General features: G+C 45.3%; 1 protein-coding gene across 1 annotated transcript in view; it reads right to left on the bottom strand.

The window, feature by feature from the left end:
• Positions 1-446: 446 nt before the first annotated feature.
• The window catches only part of igf2r (insulin-like growth factor 2 receptor), a 178,342-nt gene continuing 155,556 nt past the window's right edge, over positions 447-23,232 (bottom strand). Inside the window, exons 43-52 of the mRNA XM_084314480.1 lie at positions 22,820-23,054; positions 21,315-21,451; positions 18,655-18,772; positions 16,728-16,874; positions 15,249-15,433; positions 11,542-11,728; positions 11,135-11,284; positions 9,821-9,890; positions 5,993-6,289; positions 447-1,681 (exon numbers count right to left, since the gene is read on the bottom strand). Of these exons, the coding sequence (XP_084170606.1) occupies positions 1,508-1,681; positions 5,993-6,289; positions 9,821-9,890; positions 11,135-11,284; positions 11,542-11,728; positions 15,249-15,433; positions 16,728-16,874; positions 18,655-18,772; positions 21,315-21,451; positions 22,820-23,054 (1,700 nt within the window). The 3' untranslated portion in view covers positions 447-1,507. The remainder of the gene's footprint in view (positions 1,682-5,992; positions 6,290-9,820; positions 9,891-11,134; positions 11,285-11,541; positions 11,729-15,248; positions 15,434-16,727; positions 16,875-18,654; positions 18,773-21,314; positions 21,452-22,819; positions 23,055-23,232) is intronic.

Raw genomic sequence — 23,232 nt, 5'->3', positions numbered from 1 at the left:
TGATGAATACCCCCAAAACATGGAGGTCCCGAACGCATGAAAGTATTGATTGCGCCGTAACGAATCATTAAAAAAAGATACCGTTAACTGGAATATGTTGTTTCTTTACACATATGTTGGATTATGTAATTGGTTTGTCATGACAACCAATAAAAAATCGTGAATTAACCGGCGGCTACAACAACACACAGTAACTACATACATCATTGTTTACAATGAACGGTGGGGCCATCGATACCAATGTGCATTGTTGTTGTTCTTACCTTATCTACGTAATATTAATTGATGCACCCAAACACCTGACTCAGTAGAATAGAATATAGAAGTACTTTATATACTGTGTGTTGTTGTAGCCACCGGTTAATTCGCGATTTTTTATACATAATCCAACATATGTGTAAAGGCACAACATATTCCAGTTAACGGTATATTTTTTTAATGATTCGTTACAGCGAAATCAATACTTCCATTTGTATAAATTGCGGTAAGGGGAACTTATTATTCCTGCCTTTCTGAGGAGCTTGTCGCGGCTCATGCGCATGCTCGGCCAATCAGAGCAACGCAGAAAGACAAGTGGGCTGCCGAAAGTATTCACGCGGGGGGGGGGGGACACTAACAACTCTTTGTACCGATTTTAAACTTATTTTTTTTTATATATATTTTTTTATATTTTTGGTAGATTTTTGTTTGTTTGTACTACCGGGCAGTCCGGTAGAGGGAGAGAGAGAGGAAGAACAGGAGACAGAGCAGGGGGAAGACATTCGGCAAAGGACGCCGGGTCCGGGAATCGAACCCGGGTCGGCCGCTTCGCGACACAGCGCGTTACATGGGTCTCCACTTGGGTGCCCGATTTTAAACTTCTTGAAGGGTAATCGCATATCCCATTCATACTTAAGGCCTTCTCAAGTTCACTCATTGCACATTTGACCAGGACTGAGATGTACACAGCCAATCAGCTCAGACAAAATTAAATAATAATAAAAATAGAAATCGTGAGAGCAATTTCACCTGTGAAGAAGTGACAAAAACGAATAAAAGAAAAAAAATAAGGTTCATATAATAGAACATTATCCCCTGTATTTACATCACCGAGGTCAGGGGTCAAAGCAAGACAAAATCAATCTGTCTATGAAAACACACGTCAGCAGGAAGGCGAGAACTCTCTTCTTCAGAGAAACGCTCCCCTCTTTCCCTTTACAACAACAGAGGCTGACGACCTTGAGCTGGTTTTACGTTCCAACCATCAATAAATATCAACAATCCCATGCGTTAGCACTGGCTGCTAGGCGTCAACAGTAGGTTGTAGGTATTAGACCTGGAGGTTGTTCTGAAGAGAACCGGTACAATCCAACAAAGAATAGTCCCAAACAGGGGAAGGGATTTCTTCTTTCAACTCCATGTTGTTCTTATTGTTGCTATGTTGTTGTTGTTGTTTTCGTTGTTGCTATTGGAGACATTCACCAGGAGAGAATAGTTCTGATTGGACGGTGAAGGAGGAAGCGGAACCTCACACCCTCAGCAGATCCTCATCGCTGTCGTCGTCGTCGTCCTCCTCTCGTGTCCTACTGGCTACAGTGTCGTTGCCATGGTGACGGACCGCAGGGCGGGGCTTGCCACCTCCCCGGCCTTTTGGCGTCCTGTCTGAGTCCAGGAGGCCGACAAGGTCCTCGTCACTCTCCTCCTGGAGAGGCAGCAGAGAAGGGACACGTTCAGGAGGCTTCTAAACTTTAGTTTTAGTATTTCAGTATTTAGGAGCCTTAGTATTTACTATTTAGATTTTCGATTTAGATTCAAATGTATCGTCATCATACAGGCACAAGTACAGTGCAATGAAAATAAGTTGGCATCTAACCAGAGTGCAAATGTAACAGTAAAGGGCAACAGCAATATACAATGTACAGGTGATTAAACGGGGTATACAATACATAAATTAGTACTACAGAGTAATAATGCTAGTCTAATGTATGTAGTATTATTGTGTACAGTGATACAGGTATAACAATTTAAATAAAAGGATGGTAGTAGTAAGTCATACTGGCCAGCGGTATAACTAGTAAGAGTAGGTAAGGGATATGTACAGGCATAGATATATCTACAGATATGTAACAAGGATTATATGCAGGTATATTCAGACAGATAAATATATATATACGGTGAATATAAATATATATACAGTATTATTGTACAATACTGCTATCCTACAGAGTTATATGGGTAGACTATAGTTTGAGGTAGGTAGCTATGATTACAGTGTAAGGCAGTTGTAGACATTGAAGGCAGTAGGCAGGTATACATTGAGTACAGATTTCTCCCATAGCCCCTTCAAACGGGCAGGGCTCTGGTTCAGGCTCCGGTTCCATTCTGGAGCCTCTGAACCTTGGTGCTTTCTGGCGAACCACCTAATTAACCAACCTTCCACCGTCTTCCGTCATCAATGGGGGGGGCGTTACTCAGGCGGAAGCAGGGAGCGAAATTAACTTTTTGACTCACCGGCCAGTGGCGGGTAGATGGGAAGAATCTACCCGCCAAGCAGATTTCTTACCTGCCAACCTTTTTTTGATAAAAAAATAAATTATTATTATTTTATATAAAGATTTTTTTTTAAATAAAATATATATATTATATAATCGTACTTGTAGTTGTATTATCTGCGAGACATCGCCACCTCGCTGTCTGCAAACAGCTCCACTGTCTGTGTGTATACTCCAGTGGCCTCCAGCTCCAGCAAGGATTCTCCGGCGCTACAGCTGGACCCTAAACTCTTACATTCAGCATGAAAGGATTCTCCTGCCCTGCACCTGGACCCTAGTCAGCAGCGCTGCAGCCCTCATGCGATGTAACTGGACACTTGCAGTTGTTTATGTCGGGAGCTATCAGAAGCTAGCCAGCTGGATAACGTTACACAATGCCTCATGTATTAAACTAAAAGTGAATAGTTGACTGGGTCATTTTGTAACAGTAGCTAACATCAGCTCACGGAGGTCTCTCTGACTAGACTAACATCAGTCACGGTGACTGTGTTTACATGCAGCATACAGAAACAGGTAGGGGAGGTTTAGGAGCAGCAATGCGCCGCCGCTGCGTGTCTGTGCTCAGACAGCGAGTGAGAACTCCGCTCAGAATTGGATCATGATTTTCGGTTTTCACATGACCATTTGATTGGCCGCCACACGGCGGTCAGTCCTCTAAGTGGGAGGCGCCAAACGTAAAAACTGCCCGCAAATGGCGGGCGGCGCTCTCTAGTTTCGGTCCCTGGGCGGAAGTAAACAACAGTGGCAAAATGTGCCATGTGCAAAACAGCTTCAAATGTTCGGCATTGCATCTGCACTATGCTGATCCATTCAACAGGTAGTGCAGAAGCGATTTGCGACTGATCTCAAAATGAGATTAGATTAAATTGTATTGTCATTATACAGCACAAGTACAATACACCATCCAACCAGAGTGGATAAATAAATGCTCCAGAAATAAATAAATGCATAAATTAATTACATTTAAAACAAATTGTCAAGAGCCAATCGCGCAGTTGTTCAGTATTGTCATTACTAAATGAGATGTCATGCTAATATGTCATGTTCTACAGTAGGACTAACTACTGTAATACATAATAAATCAAGTCATTAGAATAATAGAAGCCTACTTTGCTGGAACGATTAATTTAGCACGTATACAGTACGCGCGCACGTGTGTGTGTGCTCGCTCGCTCGCTGAGGCTGCTTTACTAAGGCCATGTCCAGACTAAACCGATTTTGGTCGTATCAGGCAAAGTATTTGATCGTATGTACCTTTCATCCACACGGAACTGCGTTCTGGCAGCCTGAAGATGCTACTTTCTGAGACCGGCTCTCAGAGTGCGCAATTCTGAAGACGCCCCCCTTGCATCACCATCTTTACAAGCGATACGAGTCTTCTCCTGAACCGATAGCCCACCTCTCCCTTACCCCGCGTGTGCAAACTCAGCCAAACATCACAACAACAATGGCATGTACAGAGTAGTTGCGTTCGTGTTACAGAAGCTATTGAGCTTGATCAGACTTTTACAGCTAAATGTACTGCGCCTGTACACCGTCGACAACAGATTGACATCTCCCTTAATACGCATGCAAACCCAACCAACAAAAAGAAAACATGATACATATGTCTTATATGTCCAGATATGTCCTGGCTAGAAGTGTTTATTAAACACCGGGAGTTATTATTTTTCCCCCTCCTTTTTCCTCCGATTTTCTCCCATCCCAATGTTTAGTCGTTATGCCAATTCCCAATCCCCTTCCTGGTCGCTGCGCACTTACCCCCCACAGTTGGTCTGGGAGAGTGGAGGCTATCACGTGCTTCCTCCGACACACGTCTAGCCAATCAACCGCTTCTTTTCACCTGGCAGCGCGGACTCTCACTGAGAGGGTGTAACGTGTGGAAGGATCACACTACCCCCCTTAGATCCTATCCGCGCTGAGCAGACGCCCCGACCGAACTGTAGGAGTCGCTGTTTACAACGACCCGGACCCACCCCGCCAGCTTTCCCACCCTCTAATACTGCCAATTGTATTAGTGTGAACGGCCAGCCAAGCTGGTGACACGCCGGGAGCTGGATTCGAACAGGCGAATCCAGCGTCTCCGGCGTTGGTGACGAACGCAATCTCCGCTACGCCACCTGACCGCCCACCGGGAGTTATTATTAAACAACAATGGCATCAGAGTGGTTGCGTTCGTGTTACAGAAGCCATTGAGCTTGATCGGGAGGCTACTGTGATGCAATACACGATACTAGCTAGAGATTAGCGTCACATAGCTGGCCTTTTTCTGAAAACCCAAGTAGTAGCCAAGCACATACTGTTCCATAGCATACGCCTTCAGTTGATAATGACAAATCCTCTCTTGACGATTAAAAAGCCTCCATCATTTAGTAAATAGTATTCCCATGGCTCGTGTTGAGCTGTAGCCAGCGAACTAGCGTTGATGCTATGCTATCAACATTAGCCAAATAGCTAACCAACTAAATACAATAGACAGTGGTATCCTGAGGTAATGTTAAATACAGACAACGTTTGCTACAATTACAGTGGTATCCTGAGGTAACGTTAAAGACAACGTTTGCTAGTCGAAAAGACTGGACACACACAGGGACAAGTTAAACATCAATCAATTAATTTAATACAACACAGGTAGTTTGAGCTGCCTCCGACCGCACCACAGGGCTATTATATTATATACGGCTTTGAGCTCTCTCTCTCTCTCCTGCCGATTAAAATCAGCAGCTCCTCCTCCTCCTCCTCATCACCGGCTGCCTGTGAAGCTGCATTTGCGCCGCATGTGTGTGTTTCTCCTATCCGTTGGAAACTAGCGTCGGCTCAAAAGCACAGAACCGGACACACAAGTTATCGAAAACAACGACAACACTTCCGGTCGGGGGTTTTCAAAATAAAAGAGCGACGTCTAAAACAGGAAAGACATTTATTTTGTAAATTTGTGGCACGCACTTATTATCTTGAGACGTTTTCGTTTTTACGGAAACCATTTTTAAATGAAAACGAAAAAGATCAAAATAGTTTTAGTCTGGACAAGGCTTAAGCCGCTTTTCCACACATTTATTTATTTATCCACTCTGGTTGGATGGTGTATTGTACTTGTGCTGTATAATAACAATACATTTGAATCTAATCTAATTTTGAGATCAGTCGCAAATCGCTTCCACGCCACCTGTTGAATGGACCAGCATGGCAATGCCAAACCTCTGGTGTTCGCCGTTTTCGCTTGTCTTCACAGCCTAGAATACACGCCCACTGATGATGTCACGGTTCGCAAGGAAAAAACTAAAACATTTCCGTTCCAGCTGAGAACCGACTTTTCAGGTTCAGAACCAATTATTTTCTTTCTGAACTCGCCGGCCGGTTCAAGATTAGGTTCGGGAACCGGCACGGAGCCCTGCCGGTGTGAAAGGGCTATCAGTGGAATCCTTGGTCTACGGTTCCCTGGGGTTCTAGACATGATGTACCTGCAAGAACGCGCTGCGAAATCCTGAGGAGGAGCGAGAAGTGCTCCTGGGAGGTGCGGAGGAGTTGACCACACGCACCCCCGGGACACTGAGCACCTCGTCTTCACTGTCGTCCTCCTCCTGCTCGTCCAATGAGAAGGAGCGCAGGCCGTCCGTGTTGACCGGCTTGGTGGTGATGTGGCCATTGCCGGTACCTTTGCCTCTGCGGGAGGAGGAGGAAGAGGAAGTGGGAGGGGCCTCAAGCTCCTCCATCAGCCACTCCATCTCCTCTTCACCTCCCCCCTCATCCACATTGACCTGATGAAAGAGGGAAGCAGGGAGGGAGAGCAGGAGGGAAGGAGAGAGATAGAGAAACAGGCAGACAGAAGATGAGAAGTGAGTTAGTACAGACATCAAATCATCTAGCATGAACTAGAGCTAGGCGATAATTCAATATTATTGTTTATTGTACTGCATCAGTATTGGATCATGATCAAATGATATCTAAATGAAATATGAAAACCATGTGGCAAGCTACTATTTTGTTATAAACTATTATAAACCTGGCAAGGACCACTTGCAAATGTGTCATTTTGGGCCTTTCAGTATCTTCTTTTTTTTACCAACTTTTTTATCCTCCTTTTTCTGTGATTTTTCTCCCATCCCAATTTCCTCTCGTGCCAATTCTCCCTCCCCTGTCCTGATTGTTGCTCGCATGTGCCCCCCACTGGCCGGTCGTAGGGAGGATAGAAGCCCATCGCATGTTCCCTCTGATACATGTGGTGGCAGCCAGTCACTTCTTTTCACCTGCCAGCGCGGACTCTCATTGGCGAGGTGTAACGTGTGGGAGGCTCACACTGCCCCCGCCATTTCCTGTCTTTGCTGTGCAGGCGCCCTGACCGACCTGTAGGAGTCGCTGTTTACAACGACCAGACTACCACCCATCGACTCCCCTCCCGCTGACTCTGCCAATTGAGTCAGTATGACAGCCGGAGGCAATGCTGACAGCCGGATTCGAGACCGGTGTCTCTTTTGCGTTGGTGACGAGTGCAATGTCCGCTGCGCCACCCAGCCGCCACGGCCTTTGAGTATCTTAAACACTGAAGTTGCTTGCGAAAGTCCTTGCAAGGCGATTGGAAAAAGTTATAGCTTCATTGATTTATATTGATCAGGCTGGCTTTGTACAGGTGAACCTCAAATAACACGAGGAGGCTAATGCATTTTATGTCATGGGCAGGCGCCTTTGATCCGAGTGGAATGAAATTATTTGTTTATGTACTTCCTAAATACGGATTTGGACCGGTTCTTATGAACTGGATAAAGGCACTTTACCATGAACCGGTTGCGTCAGTCAGAACAAATGGTATAAGGTCTGATCCATTCCCTCTCAATTGATAAACCTGCCAAGGGTGCCCGCCCGGAATCACAGATTATTTTTATTCTTGCCCTCGAACCACTTGCCTGTGCCATATGTGCTCATAAGGAAATCAGTGGTATTAGTATTGGTAGTTGTGAGTATAAGGCCAGCCTGTTTGCTGATGACATAATGTGACTCGGTGCAGCGAAAGCCGCCATACGGCGCAAGGGGAAAATCTTCAGAATCGACATGAACGTCACACATTCAGAAATAGGTCAAAATGGAGATATTGGCAATTTTGAGTACGTTGAGATGTTATATAATATATGTCTCCTTATTTGCAAAACTTAATACGACTTGTAAATACGTTCATTCTTGTTAGATTGCCCGTATTATTTTGCTCTCTGTGTGAAAAACTACAGTGGCGTCAGAGGGGAGTGGCCATTGACTGAGTGCTCTCTGTCTCGGTTGTCCGAGAGGAGAAGCACATACACGAGAGAGGAGATGAGATGCACCAAAATATGCCGCAAAACATGAATATCTTTGGAACCGTTTGTGTTAAATTGTATCTGAATCGGGAGATGATCTCTAGTCACAATTGAAATTGTATTTCTCCGTCACGCAAAAGCTGGCTGGCAGTCTCATTGAATAATATACGCACTCCGAAAGTCTGTAAACTTACGCATAATGGGGTATATAGAGAAGGCTCTATAGCAGAGGTCCCCAACCATCGGGTCGCAGACCGGTACCTGGCCGTAGATCATTTGGTACCGGGCCGCAAAGAAAGAATAAAGTTGTTTAAAAGAAAAAGTATTTAAAAAGTTATTATTTTCATTAGTCTTCCGGGTATTTTACTTTGAAAAATTGCCACTTCCGCCCCCACCTCACTCTTTTTCGTGAAATAGGTCTTGTGCCATAATGCTCTCCTTCGCGTAATTCACTCACAGCTCGGGCTGTGGTTGTGGTAGACTCAAGAGACATGATGATAATCAGGTTTTTATGCACGCGAGTCTCCCGAACACATAAGAGACAGCATACATACAGACAGCATAAGCCTGGTCTATTTTGAAAGATAACATTCTGAAGTTTCTGATACAATAAAGAAAAATCACTTTTAGTGCTAATGAAATAGAGTAACATAGGTCTGAAATTGAGTTGAACTTGAACTTGTGTACTCATGTTTTTCTGTAGTAGTTGCAATATCCAAAAGCATATTTCCCCAAAAAGTTGGTATGGCTGAAAAAACACGCTGGGTCCATAGCCTGAAGTCTTGTATAGTAGATGTCCAAATTTCATAAATATCCGTTCAGAAATTAGTGATTAGGAGCAATTTTGGTAAAAAGTGAGAACAAAATAAGCTCTGCAGGTTTCCATTTTCTCAGACTCCAATGCATTCGGCGCATTTTTTACTTCCTGTTTTAGCTCGTGACTTTTCACCTAGATCCCCGATTCTCTCATCCCCACGTGGGGTATCATTGGAAAGCCACACTCATTGGTTACAACCCTGTCCAATAATTTTGGAGATCTCCAAATTATTGACGGAGTTAGAGCCTCAGGAGTCGTGGGTGGTATTAGAAAAAAATAAAACTATGCCATGTACTTTGGCGCACACCTCACATATCGGCATGTAACTCGAGAACCGCTGAACGGATGCAATCGACAGGAAACGAATAGGGCTTTAATTCGATATATATATATATTGCATTAAGAAATATGCACACCCGAGCCACTAGAGCCAAAGTGGCGTGTCGTGGCGGTGGGCAGATCGTCCTCAAGAGGGCCCGGGGCCAGGCTGTTGCATGGTAAGAGGTTAACAAGACCCTATTATCCGTGCCTGGTCGTATATGATGTGTAAATGAATGATAGCAAACCACATATTAACTCATATTTGTCTCAAAATTAGATCTTCAATATTTGAGGGGATGTTTTGATTTGATGTCACACTTTACATCATCATGCAGTTCAATGTCATGAACAATAATTGGTTTATTTATCACATATATATACTGTATATTAAATGGTAAATGGTGCATATATATAGCGCTTTTATCCAAAGCGATTTACAATTTTGTTGCTCACGTTCACCCATTCACTCACACACCAATGGTGGAGGCAACCATGCAAGGACCAACCTGCTCATCGGGAGCATCTAGGGGTTAAGTGTCTTGCACAAGGACACTTCGACACGCTGCCCAGGAGGAGAGGGAATCGAACCAGGAACCTTCTGATTACAAGACGAGCACTCTAGCTCCTGAGCCACTGTCGTTCATATATACTGTATATATATGAAGAATTCCAGATGATTAATTTCTTTCATATCGCCCAGCTCTATCATGAACTACATCACATCAATACTGTCACTAATGTTGTTATTCACTGTTTATCATATTTCAATAGGCTGATCTCAAATTAAGTGATATTAAGTGAATAATTAGGTTCACATCATGAAAACAGAGAATACCTTAAAGTATTCACATACTGACTCAGAATACCTTAGAGTATTTATACGACACCTGGCTGCCTCTTCTACAGCACACAGACACCTTCTGGATCACCAACTCCCTGGGGGGAGAAGAGAGGAGAGGAGATGAGTAACCTTGGATTGTCTTGAGTAACCGTGTTATGATTTCTCAAAGGAGATATTGCGGTTCAGTGTTTTTAATAAAAATTGTATAACGCCATTGAGCTCCATTGTATTAGTTTGATGGCAGACATTTCCCAAACCCTGCAAATCACACAGAAACTGGTGTGAATCTGGATGGATAAATAGATAGGGTGTGTCTAGATTGAAGGGAGCTAAGGGTTCAGTAGATGTAGGGTGGGTGTGTCCTGATTAACCACTTAAGCCCTAGCTATATTTTCAGACAATTCGCCTAAAAGTACATACCCAAGTAAATGGAAGATTGCTCCATTTCTACAAGGTCCATTTGCATGTCCTTATTTGCGTATCTAGGGACATCTATGGACCTCAGTGAATGTATTCCCAGTGTCAGAAATATTGTGTCTGTTACTATGCTTGAGTAAATTGTAATGAACCAAAGGAGAATATCTTTATTTTTTATTTTTTGTATCTTTGACGGTGAATAACACCATGCTAACATTGAACTAAAGTGAAAAATCATTCAGCATCTTCTTGAGATCAAGTGTACTAAAAATATAAGAAAATTAACAAGGGACAGAAGATTTACAGGGGTTTTTGTAGATAAAGTACTGAATTTTGCTACCCGGACACATACAATTTGAAATATGAATATAGAATATAGAATACCAGGCCTATAACTGACCTTATTATGGCCAAGTCATACATCTATGGATCGGACCAAATCTCCTCTTTCCAATGGCAGAGTTAAATCTGGATTTAGTACCACCAGGCGCCCGTTGTTACAGGGTAGCAAATACCATATACCGTAGTTACTTTTGTATAATCTCCATAGCTCCTCCATTTTTTTTTACCAGATTGCAATGCGTTTTTTTTCGTAGACATTCACAGAAAGGTAAAGAAACAATATACGTTGTATTTTATGGAAATAACGTTCAGGTTTGTTCGACCCCCGTGAGATATAATCACAAAAATCACGTCATAATAATTACGTGAAAAATGGTTGGACTGCCGTTGTCGGCGGCTGGTGTGAGCTGGGTGGTGTAGTTTTATGAAATGTCTACGTCCATCAAAAGCCCTGGGTCTCCTCTTTCTTAGGACTACAACGATTTCATCAGGGGGCTCAGTAGCTGTACTGTAGGTAGTGTAGGGTGGGCGTGTCCTGATTGAAGGGAACTAAGGGTTCAGTAGTAGGTAGTGTCCTTACCTCCTCTCTTTCTTGTGCAGGAGCAGAACAAGGAGACAGATGGTCAGAACCACCAATAGCACGCTAAGGACTGCCCCCACGGCCTGGCTCCGCCCAGACAAACCTGGAAGCTCCTCCCCTCTGTCGTCATTTGTACTTCTGTCCACAGTTCTGCAAGACAGGCCAGGAACAATTTGGAATAGTGTTATTTTCCTTTCTTTCCTCAAATAAATGAATAGTTTCACATAATTGTAACTGAATCTGATACTACTCTAATAATGTATACAATCATTTTCAATCATAAAGATTTCACAATTAAAAGCTGAATACCCTCGACTACGCCCCTGAATGATAATAAAAAGATGTTAAACTGCGTTTAGTTGGGTTTACCCTCCACTTCATCCCTGAACCCCAACCCCCGAACTCACGTCAGGCCACACACAGCGTCGGTGTGCCAGACGAAGAGATACTGGCACCCGTCAGTCTCCAGCATGAACTCTGGGATGCCAACGCCGGCCGAGGGACTGCAGTGGAACATGATGGTCGATGACACCGTCTTGGGCTTGTCCCGCCCGCACACCGACTCCGACGGAACGATCACATCCAGGTTGCCCCCTGATAGGACAGACGGGTCAGTTCAGGCTGTCAACCGACGCCAGGTCCAGTGAGTGAGTTCAGTAAAAACATGATGTTGAGATGCCCGTTAGCTGCATGCTGTAAACATCTAATTCCAAGTGTTTGAACCCAATCAAAAGAAGAATTTTTTTCGAATGGATTTATTTTCAGCCCCGAGTCCGAGTCCGTTGTCTGCTTTGGAGTTCGTTCCTTAGTACTCAAGTTTCAAGTTTCTTTAATAGTTGCCATACAGAAGTACAGAATACTTTTATACAAAATGCTTCTTACTGTTACGCTCCAGAGACTGTGCTAGATAAGATAAGTATGAAATAAAATAAAGTAGCATGTAAAAAGAAGTAAAAATAGAGGTCACAGTGTTCAGTATAGACATATGTACAATGTTCGATGCAGACTAGAAGTAACTGAGTTACCATACAATATACAATATACTATGCAATATACTAATATACAATACTATATAGTGCAAAGCAGAAATGGGATGAGGTACAATTTAGGTACAATTTACAGTAAGGTGTACGAGTTGTAGTGCAAATCCTTTACCAATAAATATAAAGTGTGTTTAGGTGATCTAAAGTGTGGAGAGTGGGTGCTGCAGTGTGTTGTTTGTTTAAAGTGAGTGTGTGCGTGTGGATGTGTGTGCTGTGTGCATTTGATGGTTGTTGCATAGTGTTTATTGTTCGTTGAGCAGCCTGATGGCCTGGGGATAGAAGCTTTTTCTGAGTCTTTCTGTGCTCGCCTTGAGACTCCGGTATCGCTTGCCTGACCGCAGCAGTTCAAAGAGGCAGTTGTTCGGGTGGCTGGAGTCCTTGATGATTCTCTTAGCCTTGCCCCTGCACCGCTTGTTGTAAATGTTCTGGAGGGTGGGAAGCCCCCCTCCAATTGTGCGTTCCGCTGAACGTGTCACTCTTTGTAGTCTGCTTCGGTCTTGTGCAGTGCTATTCCCAAACCAGGAGGTGATGTTGCCAGTCAGGATGCTCTCTATTGTACATGAGTAGAAGTTCTTAAGGATCTTCTGACTGACTTGGAACTTCCTTAGGCGCCTGAGGAAGTAGAGGCGTTGTCGTGCCTTCTTCACAACACTGTCAATGTGTGTGGTCCATGTCAAGTCCTCGGATATGTGGGCTCCGAGGTACTTAAAACTGTTCACTCTCTCAACCGGTGCCCCGTCGATGCTGAGGGGGCTGTAGTCCTTGACCCCCGACCTCCTAAAGTCCACAATCATCTCCTTTGTTTTGCTGACGTTCAGGGAGAGTCTGTTCTCCTGGCACCATCCCGCCAGGACCTTGACCTCTTCCAGGTAGGCCCTCTCGTCGTTTGCAGAGATCAGGCCCACCACTACTGTGTCGTCAGCAAATTTGATGATTGTGTTGTTGCTCCGCTGAGCCACACAGTCATGTGTGTACAGGGAGTAGAGGAGGAGACTCAGAACACAGCCCTGTGGGGCCCCTATGTTGAGGGTGATGGATGAGGAGGTGCAGTTGCCTGCTCTCACCACCTGGGGTCTGCCCGTCAGGAAGTCCAAGACCCACTGGCAGAGGTCATAGTTCAAGCCCAGGTCCCTGAGCTTGGCTATGAGTTTGGAGGGGACTATGGTATTGAATGCTGAGCTGTAGTCGATGAATAGCATTCTCACATAGTTCCCCTGCCTCTTGTCCAGGTGTGATGCTGCTGTGTGCAGCACATGGGCTATGGCGTCCTCCGTGGACCTGTTGGGGCGGTATGCAAATTGCAGGGGGTCCAGGTTGATGGGGAGGGAGGAACAGATGTAGCCCTTCACTAGCTTCTCAAAGCACTTCATGGCTATGGAGGTGAGAGCTACAGGGCGGTAGTCGTTGAGGCAAGTGGGCGTAGATTTTTTGGGTACAGGGATGATGGTGGACTTCTTCAAACAGGTGGGGATGACAGCCTGTTCTAGTACTGCCTAGAAATGTAGTAGTGTGTAGTGAATTAGTTGTTATGTCATGTTAGTAATAGAGGTATGTAGTAGTATTAGTCAGGAGTGTAGTATTAATAACTACCTCTAAAGTAGTTAGGGGTTAAGTGTCTTGCTCAAGGACACTTTGACACGCTTCCGGGAGGAGCCAGAATGTAACCAGGACCCTTCAGATTTACCATTTAGTAGTACTTGGAATGTAACCCTACGCTGTCATGTAAAGCCCCTTTTCAACGGCAGGACCTTTCCCCAGGAACTAGGGACATTTTGAGGGATCATGGTATACTGTAACATAAGTTATTATTATGAAGACATTATTTTACCCCCCCCCAAAAAGCCCCTGCTCTGGGGGTAGGACTTATGGATATTTTTCACCAGCAAATCTCTTGGGTACAATAACATTGTGTAAGCAGGGTTGTGATCGTAGGTAAAATGGTCGATAGGGATGAAATAGGATAAGACAAACATCTGGGGTCACATTTAACCCTTTCACTGCCACACGACAGCCGGTTAACCCTTTCACTGTGACAATACAGGTTAGCCCTTTACTATAACACAACCGACGGCGATGCTCCATCATTAGCTCCGCGGATGCGGAGCTAATGATGCTAATGATGGAGCATCGCCGTCGGTTGTGTGATAGTAAAGGGTTACCCTTCTGTCATGTGGCAGTGAAAGGGTTAATTTCATAGCGGATTGAAAATCAAATGCAAGCCTATTTCTTGAGATGAAAGGAGTCAATAATTCAATAACAATGTTGTATCTTTAATGTAGTACTTGGCCTTGCTGGAGGAGCCTATCTTATAAGTACCTTTAATGTAGTACTTGGCCTTGCTGGAGGAGCCTATTGTGGAATAATATAATGATTCCCCAACTCTCTCATGTAAAGACATCCCCCAATACATTAATCTCACCCACATTATGAAGAGAAAAGTGAGTAACTGTGGAATAATATGATTCCCCCTTCTCCCCAATCCTGTGCCCCCCCCCTCTCCCCAATCATGTATCCCCCCCCCCCATTTGACCTATCAAATGGGACCACCCCCCCCCCCCCCCCCCTTTTAACTATATAATGCTCCTCCCAACAAGATTCCAGGTCTCTTTACCTGGGTCATTTCAGCTGATCACCTGGGGCGAGAGCCTCAGCGATTCTCTCTATGTACTATGTATATTTCTATCTGTTTGGTTAATAAACCTTTGTTATTAACTGAACCTCGGTTGACTGAGAACATTCTTCTTCAGGATATCCACGAATATCCCACACTATCTTATAAGTACCTTTAATGTAGTACTTGGCCTTGCTGGAGGAGCCTATCTTATAAGTACCTTTAATGTAGTACTTGGCCTTGCTAGAGGAGCCTATCTTATAAGTACCTTTAATGTAGTTCTTGGCCTTGCTGGAGGAGCCTATCTTATAAGTACCTTTAATGTAGTACTTGGCCTTGCTAGAGGAGCCTATCTTATAAGTACCTTTAATGTAGTACTTGGCCTTGCTGGAGGAGCCTATCTTATAAGTACCTTTAATGTAGTACTTGGCCTTGCTGGAGGAGCCTATCTTATAAGTACCTTTAATGTAGTACTTGGCCTTGCTGGAGGAGCCTATCTTGCGGCGGTAGTCTCCGTTGACTTTGACCTGACAGATGTTGGCGCCCAGACACTTAGCCATGGAGCTGTTGGTGATACCAGACAACTGGATGTGGTAGATGTAACGGTCTCCATTGGGACGGATGTCTCCTGAGGCCTGGTGATGACTGGAGAGACAGAGAGAGCGAGAGAGAGAGAGAGAGAGAGAGCGAGAGCGAGAGAGGGGGGGAGAGGGAGAGAGAAAGAGGGTGGGTTGATACATGAGTGCATGGTAGAAAGAGAATGTGTGTTTGCCTTAGAAAAAACTATTCTTCCACACAAAATACGAAATAAAATATAACCATCACATGATGTACATTCATAGTTACAATTATAAATAAAAGCAAGTTCCCAGGCTCAGACTAGCTCCAGTGTGTGTTACCTGTAGTAGAGTGCTCCCAGGCTCAGACTAGCTCCAGTGTGTGTTACCTGTAGTAGAGTGCTCCCAGGCTCAGACTAGCTCCAGTGTGTGTTACCTGTAGTAGAGTGCTCCCAGGCTCAGACTAGCTCCAGTGTGTGTTACCTGTAGTAGAGTGCTCCCAGGCTCAGACTAGCTCCAGTGTGTGTTACCTGTAGTAGAGTGCTCCCAGGCTTAGACTAGCTCCAGTGTGTGTTACCTATAGTAGAGTGCTCCCAGGCTCAGACTAGCTCCAGTGTGTGTTACCTATGACCGCAGCAGACTACAGAGAGTGGCCCGTTCAGCCAAACGCACAATTGGAAGTGGGCTTCCCACTCTCCAGGATGTTGCAGGGCCAAGGCTTGATTGATTGAACATTGTATTAACAGATTGCACAATGGGTACAATACAGTACAGCTCAATACACACAATTGTTAAGGGGATGCAGACCAGAGAAAGACTTTCGTCTCGTTTAATTCAGGGTCCCCCATTTTCAATTCATCATAAGATAATTCAGCTAAGAGAATAACCAAAGACTCTAGTCACCCAAACAACTGCCTCTTTGAACTGCTGCGGTCAGGCAAGCGCTACCGGAGTCTAATGGCAAGCACAGAGAGACTCAGAAAGAGCTTCTATCCCCAGGCCATCAAGATACTCAATGACTATGTAACAACCCGCCATCATCTACACTCACTCATTCATCCACATGCACACACAAACTCACCTTATTACCACTTACTTTAGACACTTTAACACTACATTATATTTACCTATTTATTAAAGAGATTTGCACTACATTCATACCTCATTTGCACCTTACCGTAAAGTTTTGTACCTCATTGTCTGCATTTGTATACCGCACTGTTTACTCACTGTACTTAGGCTGTACTTTAGATTGTATATTCCTCTTTTACTTACTTTTTTACTGTATGAAGCACACTCTCAGGGGCTAATACAGAACCAAGCATTTCACCGTAAAGCACCTGTATTTTATCGTGACAACTAATAAACAAACTTGAAACTACCTGTAGTACAGAGCTCCCAGGCTCAGACTAGCTCCAGTCTCAGGGACCTGGATGATTCCGTTGATCATCTCCACCGCCTGCTGCTTAACGGCACACGCTGCCCGCGTCTCCCAGCCAAACATAAACTCACACAGCGTCTGGTCAATACTGCTCTCACACACACACACACACACACACACACACACACACACACACACACACACACACACACACACACACACACACAATGAAAAACAGACAGAAAAGGAAAAAGATAGGCCAGTTAAGTGTGTGTGTGTGTATGTGTATGCACACGCACATAACTCTGTTCCATTATGTTCCAAGCGAGAACACAGTATTTCTTATGTTCCAAGCGAGAACATAGTGTTTCTTATGTTCCATGTGAGAACAGTGTTTCTTATGTTCCAAGCGAGAACACAGTGTTTCTTATGTTCCAAGCGAGAACACAGTGTTTCTTATGTTTCAAGCGAGAACACAGTGTTTCTTATGTTCCACGTGAGAACACAGTGTTTCTGTCCCTCTAGATCCACACACGTGTGAAACACGAGTTCCTGGACCAGTGATGAAAACGTCTCAGAGAAGTCCAGATGAGAGTGTCATCAGAGACAAACTTTAACTTGAAAGACAAACACAACATGGTGCTCTGTGACGCTGGTAGTTACACATCCTGGCAGGCTGGTCAATGAATGTTGGGATATACTGTGCTGCATTGCTTATTAGTAAGAGGCCACATATATTCTGACTGTTAGTGTCCTTACCTTACCTTAATGCTTCTCTACATCCTCTCATCTCCATGGGGTCTCCTCTACATCCTCTCATCTCCATGGGGTCTCCTCTACATCCTCTCATCTCCATGAGGTATCCTCTACATCCTCTCATCTCCATGGGGTCTCCTCTACATCCTCTCATCTCCATGGGGTCTCCTCTACATCCTCTCATCTCCATGAGGTCTCCTCTACATCCTCTCGTCTCCATGAGGTCTCCTCTACATCCTCTCATCTCCATGGGGTCTCCTCTACATCCTCTCATCTCCATGGGGTCTCCTCTACATCCTCTCATCTCCATGGGGTCTCCTCTACATCCTCTCATCTCCATGAGGTCTCCTCTACATCCTCTCATCTCCATGAGGTCTCCACTACATCTGCTCCTCTCCTCCCCTCTCATCTCCATGGGGTCTACTCTCCTCTCCATGGGGTCTACTTATGTACATTATACCTGTTATGTCTTATTCTTATTACTTGTATTATTGCACAATCGCTGCGGGCATGACCACCCGCATTTCACTGTATGCCGTGACAAATAAAACTCTTGACTTGACTTACTCTCCTCTCTTCTCTTCTCCTCTCATCAGGGTCTCCTCTCCTCTCCTCTCCTCTCCTCTCCTCTCCTCTCCTCTCCTCTCCTCTCCTCTCCTCTCCTCAGGGTCTAATCTCCTCTCCTCAGGGTCTACTCTCCTCTCGTCTCCTCTCCTCAGGGTCTACTCTCCTCTCGTCTCCTCTCCTCAGGGTCTACTCTCCTCTCGACTCCTCTCCTCAGGGTCTCCTCTCCTCTCCTCTCTCCTCAGGGTCTACTCTCCTCTCGTCTCCTCTCCTCAGGGTCTACTCTCCTCTCCTCTCTTCTCCATGGGGTCTACTCTCATCTCCATGGGGTCTACTCTCCTTTCATCTCCTCTCCTCAGGGTCTACTCTCATTTCATCTCTTCTCCTCTCCTCAGGGTCTACTCTCCTCAGGGTCTACTCTCCTTTCATCTCTTCTCCTCTCCGCAGGGTCTCCTCTCCTCAGGGTCTACTCTCCTCTCCTCTCCTCTCCTCTCCTCTCCTCTCCTCTCCTCTCCTCAGGGTCTACTCTCCTCAGGGTCTACTCTCCTCTCCTCTCCATGGGGTCTACTCTACATTCTCTCTTCTCCTCTCTCAGCATGTGTTCTTACCTGATGAGTTTGGGGTGTCCCACAGTAGAACCACAAGTCAGTTGGACTACAGTCTTAGCTTGGAGGCCATTTTCACAGACTGCATCTCCCATGGAGTAGCTCACCAGGATCATACCATCTGGCCAGAGAGGAGAGGGGAGTAGAGTGTTTTAACGGGGCTAATAGATATAGACATAGAGAGAGAACATCTGAATGCAGGACCAATCTCTTTTATGATACATAGTAAAATAATTGTTACTAATCTTACAGCCATACCATGCCATATTAAATATGGATCAGTGTGTAATATGGATAGTTGCCAAGGTAAAACACTAACAGTTTCCATATTAATAATAATAATTTCTTTAATTTATATAGCGCCTTTCAGGAAGGCGCTTAACAGAGGAGGGGGAGAAACTAAGGGGAAGGAAATCAGAGGAACAATTGGGTAAAAAGAGGGAAGTCAGCCAGAGTCATTGATACATTTGGTGAAGAGGTGAGATTTGAGTTGTGATTTGAATGAGTGCGGCAAAAGAGAAGGCTCTGGGACCGACAGTGCGCAGGTTGGTGGTGGGGATGGAGAGGAGACCAGAGTCAGCTGACCGCAGCCTCCGGGGTGGGATGGAGGGATGGAGGAGGTCCGCTAGGTACCGGGGGGCAAGGGAGTGAAGGGATTTGTAGGTGATGAGGAGGATCTTAAAGTCGACGTGGGACTTGACTGGGAGCCAGTGGAGGTGGATGAGGGTGGGAGTGATGTGGTGCCAGGACTTGGTGCGGGTGAGAAGCCTCTGGACATATTGCAGCCTGTTCAGGGCATTGCTGGGTAGCCCTGCAAGGACTGAATTTGAGTAGTCCAGGCCGGAGTCTGAATATATTTTTCAGGTGGAAAAAAGCAGATTTGGTTATTGATTTGATGTGTGAATGAAATGAGAAGGTGGAGTCCAGTATGACACCCAGGTTGCAGACATCTAGAAGGAGATCTCCAACCTTCCGGAGCAGTGACTGCTTCGCCACACCCATGAGCTCTGTCTTATTGCTGTTGCGTTTAAGGCAGTTCGATGACATCCAGGCCTTGATGTCAAGGAGGCAGTTGACGAGGTGCTGTGGGGGAGAGGAGTGGAGGGTGAGGTGGTGATGTAGAGCTGTCATCAGCATAAGAGTGGAAATTGAGACCGTGTTTCCGGATGATGTGACCGAGGGGGAGCATGTAGATAGTGAAGAGGAGTGGACCAAGAACGGAGCCCTGCGGCACGCCTTGGTTGACTGGGGCAGGGGTGGAGGTGGAGTTGCAGATGGAGATGGGCTGTTTTCTGTCAGTGAGGTAGGACTCGAACCAGGCGAGTGCGGTCCCAGTGACACCCAGGTGGTCAGAGAGGCGGTTGAGGAGAACGGAATGGGAGACCGTGTCAAAGGCCGCAGACGTAAGGAGGATGAGGAGGCTGATGTGACCGGAGTCGGTGGCAATGAGGTCATTGGTGACCTTGGTGAGGGCAGCCTCGGTGCTGTGGTGTTTTAGAGATGGAAGGGTTCCTAGAGTTCATGGTTGGACAGGTGTTGGTGAAGTTGGGCAGCTACTACTCTTTCCATGATCTTGCTCAGGAAAGGAATGTTGGAGATCGGTAATTACCAAGGTCATCTGGGTGCAGACCAGGCTTTTTTGGTATGGGTGTGACAGACGCTGACTTAAAACTGGAGGGTACCCTGCCTGATTCCAGGGAGGAATTTATTATTCCCACTATGGTGGGGCACACGGCAGGTAGGCCAGCTTTGACCAGGACTGTGGGCAAAGGGTCAAGGGAGCAGGTAGGAGGCCTTGGCGCCCAGCTTAGCCACCTGGAGAGCGTCGACAGGTGCAAAGGAGGAGAGGGAACACTGAGGGATAACACCGAGGGGCAAGAGAGTCCAGGCTGCGGGATAAGGCAGAATTGTAGTGGGCAACCAGACCATCCACTGGGGGGAACTGACGCCAGGTGGGTGGTTAGCAGGTTGGTCAGGGCTGGTGTACTAACTTTTTAAATGTCCCTGTAGGTGATGGTGTGTGCATTTAGCAGTGTGGGCAGGGAAGCAGGAATGGTGAAAAGGACAGCATGGTGGTCAGACACAACTAGGTGGCGACACTGTAGATCGGATGGGGTTGTGCCAGTGGAGCACACAAGATCTAGTGTGTGGCCTTTGGTGTGGGTGGGACCTTTGGCTGGATGGGGGTGGATGGCTGTGTGGAGCTGGCGTTGTCCACGTGGATATCGTCCCCCAAGCAGCAGTGTGGATGTGCACGTAGTGCAGACAGTGGTGAGGAGTTCAGATAGGTCGGACATGAAGGTAGTGGAGGCTTTGGGGCATATTAGGCATGTTTACTAGCCATATGTACTAGCTACAGTACTAGCTATGCTTGCTAGCTTAGAGAAAATATAATTAACAAGCTTTAACATCACAGCCTACCCTGTCTGTATTTTAGTGCATTTGCCTCCGTTTGAACGGCTTATCTATCAAGATCAACCACAGGATATGTTTTAATTTGGTTTTATGTGATTTCTACATATTCTGGTCGTTTAAAAATGTGAAATAAAGATTTACATATCAGCGGGCTCTGCAGAGCTATGTTGTCCTGATGGAGTTAAGCCCCACCCATCTGGTTCTATGGTACGGCTTAAATCAAACACTAAGTACGATGAGTAAATCACCAGAGTAGCTCATCTTCTGGGTGTAGACTCTGCCCAGAGTCTGGGTATGACCCCCTGCTATGTGGCGACACACCGTCGCCCCCTCAGGACAGTCTGTCAGACCACCATGGATACCCTGGCACAGGTTGATGTAATATCTAGAGGGAGGAAGAGAGAGAGAGACAAAGAGAGAAACAAGGAGAGACAGAGAAACAGAAAGAGACAAGGAGAGAGAAACAGATAGATAGAAATAGAGAGAGAAATAGAAAGAAAAAGAGACAAAGAGAGAGAAAAGAGAGAGAGAGACAGAGATACAGAGACAAAAAGAGATTGATAGAGAAAGAGGGCAGAAGAGAGACAGAGATTTATAGCAAATCTGAGTTGCATGTGTGATGTCACAAATGCTATATGTTGAACCTATGAACCTCAATATGTAAAATGAAAGAAACCTGAGTAGGTATGAAGAATATAAGCTGCCGACTTGGAATTCCTGGTAAATATCAATGCGTGCTTGTTTCCAACTTGCATATTCATAGATCCTTGCATCTGAATGAGGGTAGAGGTGTAGAGATTCTGCTAAACCACTTCAGAACCATTTCAGTCGTTTATTGAATGGTTTGGTGGGAAAAACCCATATCTATACAAATTGTTATTCAATACAGAAAGTTTCTAAGGGTTTAAAATACATCTGTGAATCTTTAACACTCTAAAGCCAGATTTAGAGAGTGTGTATTTAACAAACTAAAGCCAGACTTAAAGAGTGTGTGTATAACAATCTTAACCTCTTAACTGGCACCGACCCGTCCCCAGGACATTTTGAGGACGATTTGCCCACCGGCGCGACACGCCACTTTGACAACCTCTAAGGTGTGCATATTTTTTAATACAATATATATACCGAATTAAAGCCCTATTCGATTGCTGTTTCAGGCGAAAAAATCCGTTCAGCATGAGGCGTATGCCAAAGTACACAGCAGTCTTTTTTATTTTTATGTATTACCACGCCCGACTCCCGGAGCTCTAGCTCCGTCAATCATTTGGCGATCTCGAAAATGATTGGACCAATGAGAGTGGCTTTCCAATGATACCCCACATGGGGATCTGCGAATCAGGGATCTATGTGAAAAGTCACAAGCGAAAACAGGAAGAGAAAATAACGCTGAATGCATTGGAGTCAATGAGAAAACTGAAACCGGCAGAGCTTTTATTTCTCCCAGTTTACCTAAATCGCTCCTAATCACTCATTTCTGAGCTCAAACAATTTTTTTGGAAATACAATATTTGGATATTGCAACTACTACAGAAAAACGTGAGTAACACGTTTTTCTACAACTCAAGTTCAGACCTAGGTTACTCTATTTCATTAGCACTAAAAGTGAATTTTCTTTATTGTATCAGAAACTTCATGTGCTATAAGTATAAAGTATAAAGATCAGCTTTGCAAAAAAAAGTATGCAGTCCTCAAGTTCAAGTTTTAAAAAGGCCACTTTTCTGGGCGCCAGTTAAGAGGTTAAAGCCACACTTACGAGTATCCCTTATGGCTGAACCTCCAGGGTTCAGTGAGTGACGACAGGGGTCGTAGGTCGTAGGTCTGATGCTGGCTAACCAGCTGACAGGTCATCTTTCTGGGGGGGCACACAGCGCTGGTTCTCCATTGGAAGCTAGCGGAGCAGCCACTGGTCTCTGATAGTAGCTTGGGAGCGCCGTGTCCTGCTAACTGGTCACATTTAAACAAGATGGACGACTGCCGTTTCCCAGACACTGGAGGGAGAGAGAGAGGAGAGAGATAGGAGATGAGGAGAGGAAAGGAGGAGGGAGAGAGAGGAGAGGTGGGAGAGGGAGGAGGGAGAGAGAGGAGAGGTGGGAGGGAGGAGGGAGAGAGGAGAGAAGGGAGATAGAGAGGAGGGAGATGAGGGAGAGAGAGATGAGGATGGAAAGA

This window comes from Notolepis coatsorum (assembly GCF_963971535.1).
Source record: "Notolepis coatsorum genome assembly, chromosome: 5".
Taxonomy (NCBI): Eukaryota; Metazoa; Chordata; class Actinopteri; order Aulopiformes; family Paralepididae; genus Notolepis; species Notolepis coatsorum.
This window is presented reverse-complemented; position numbering and strand designations above follow the sequence as displayed.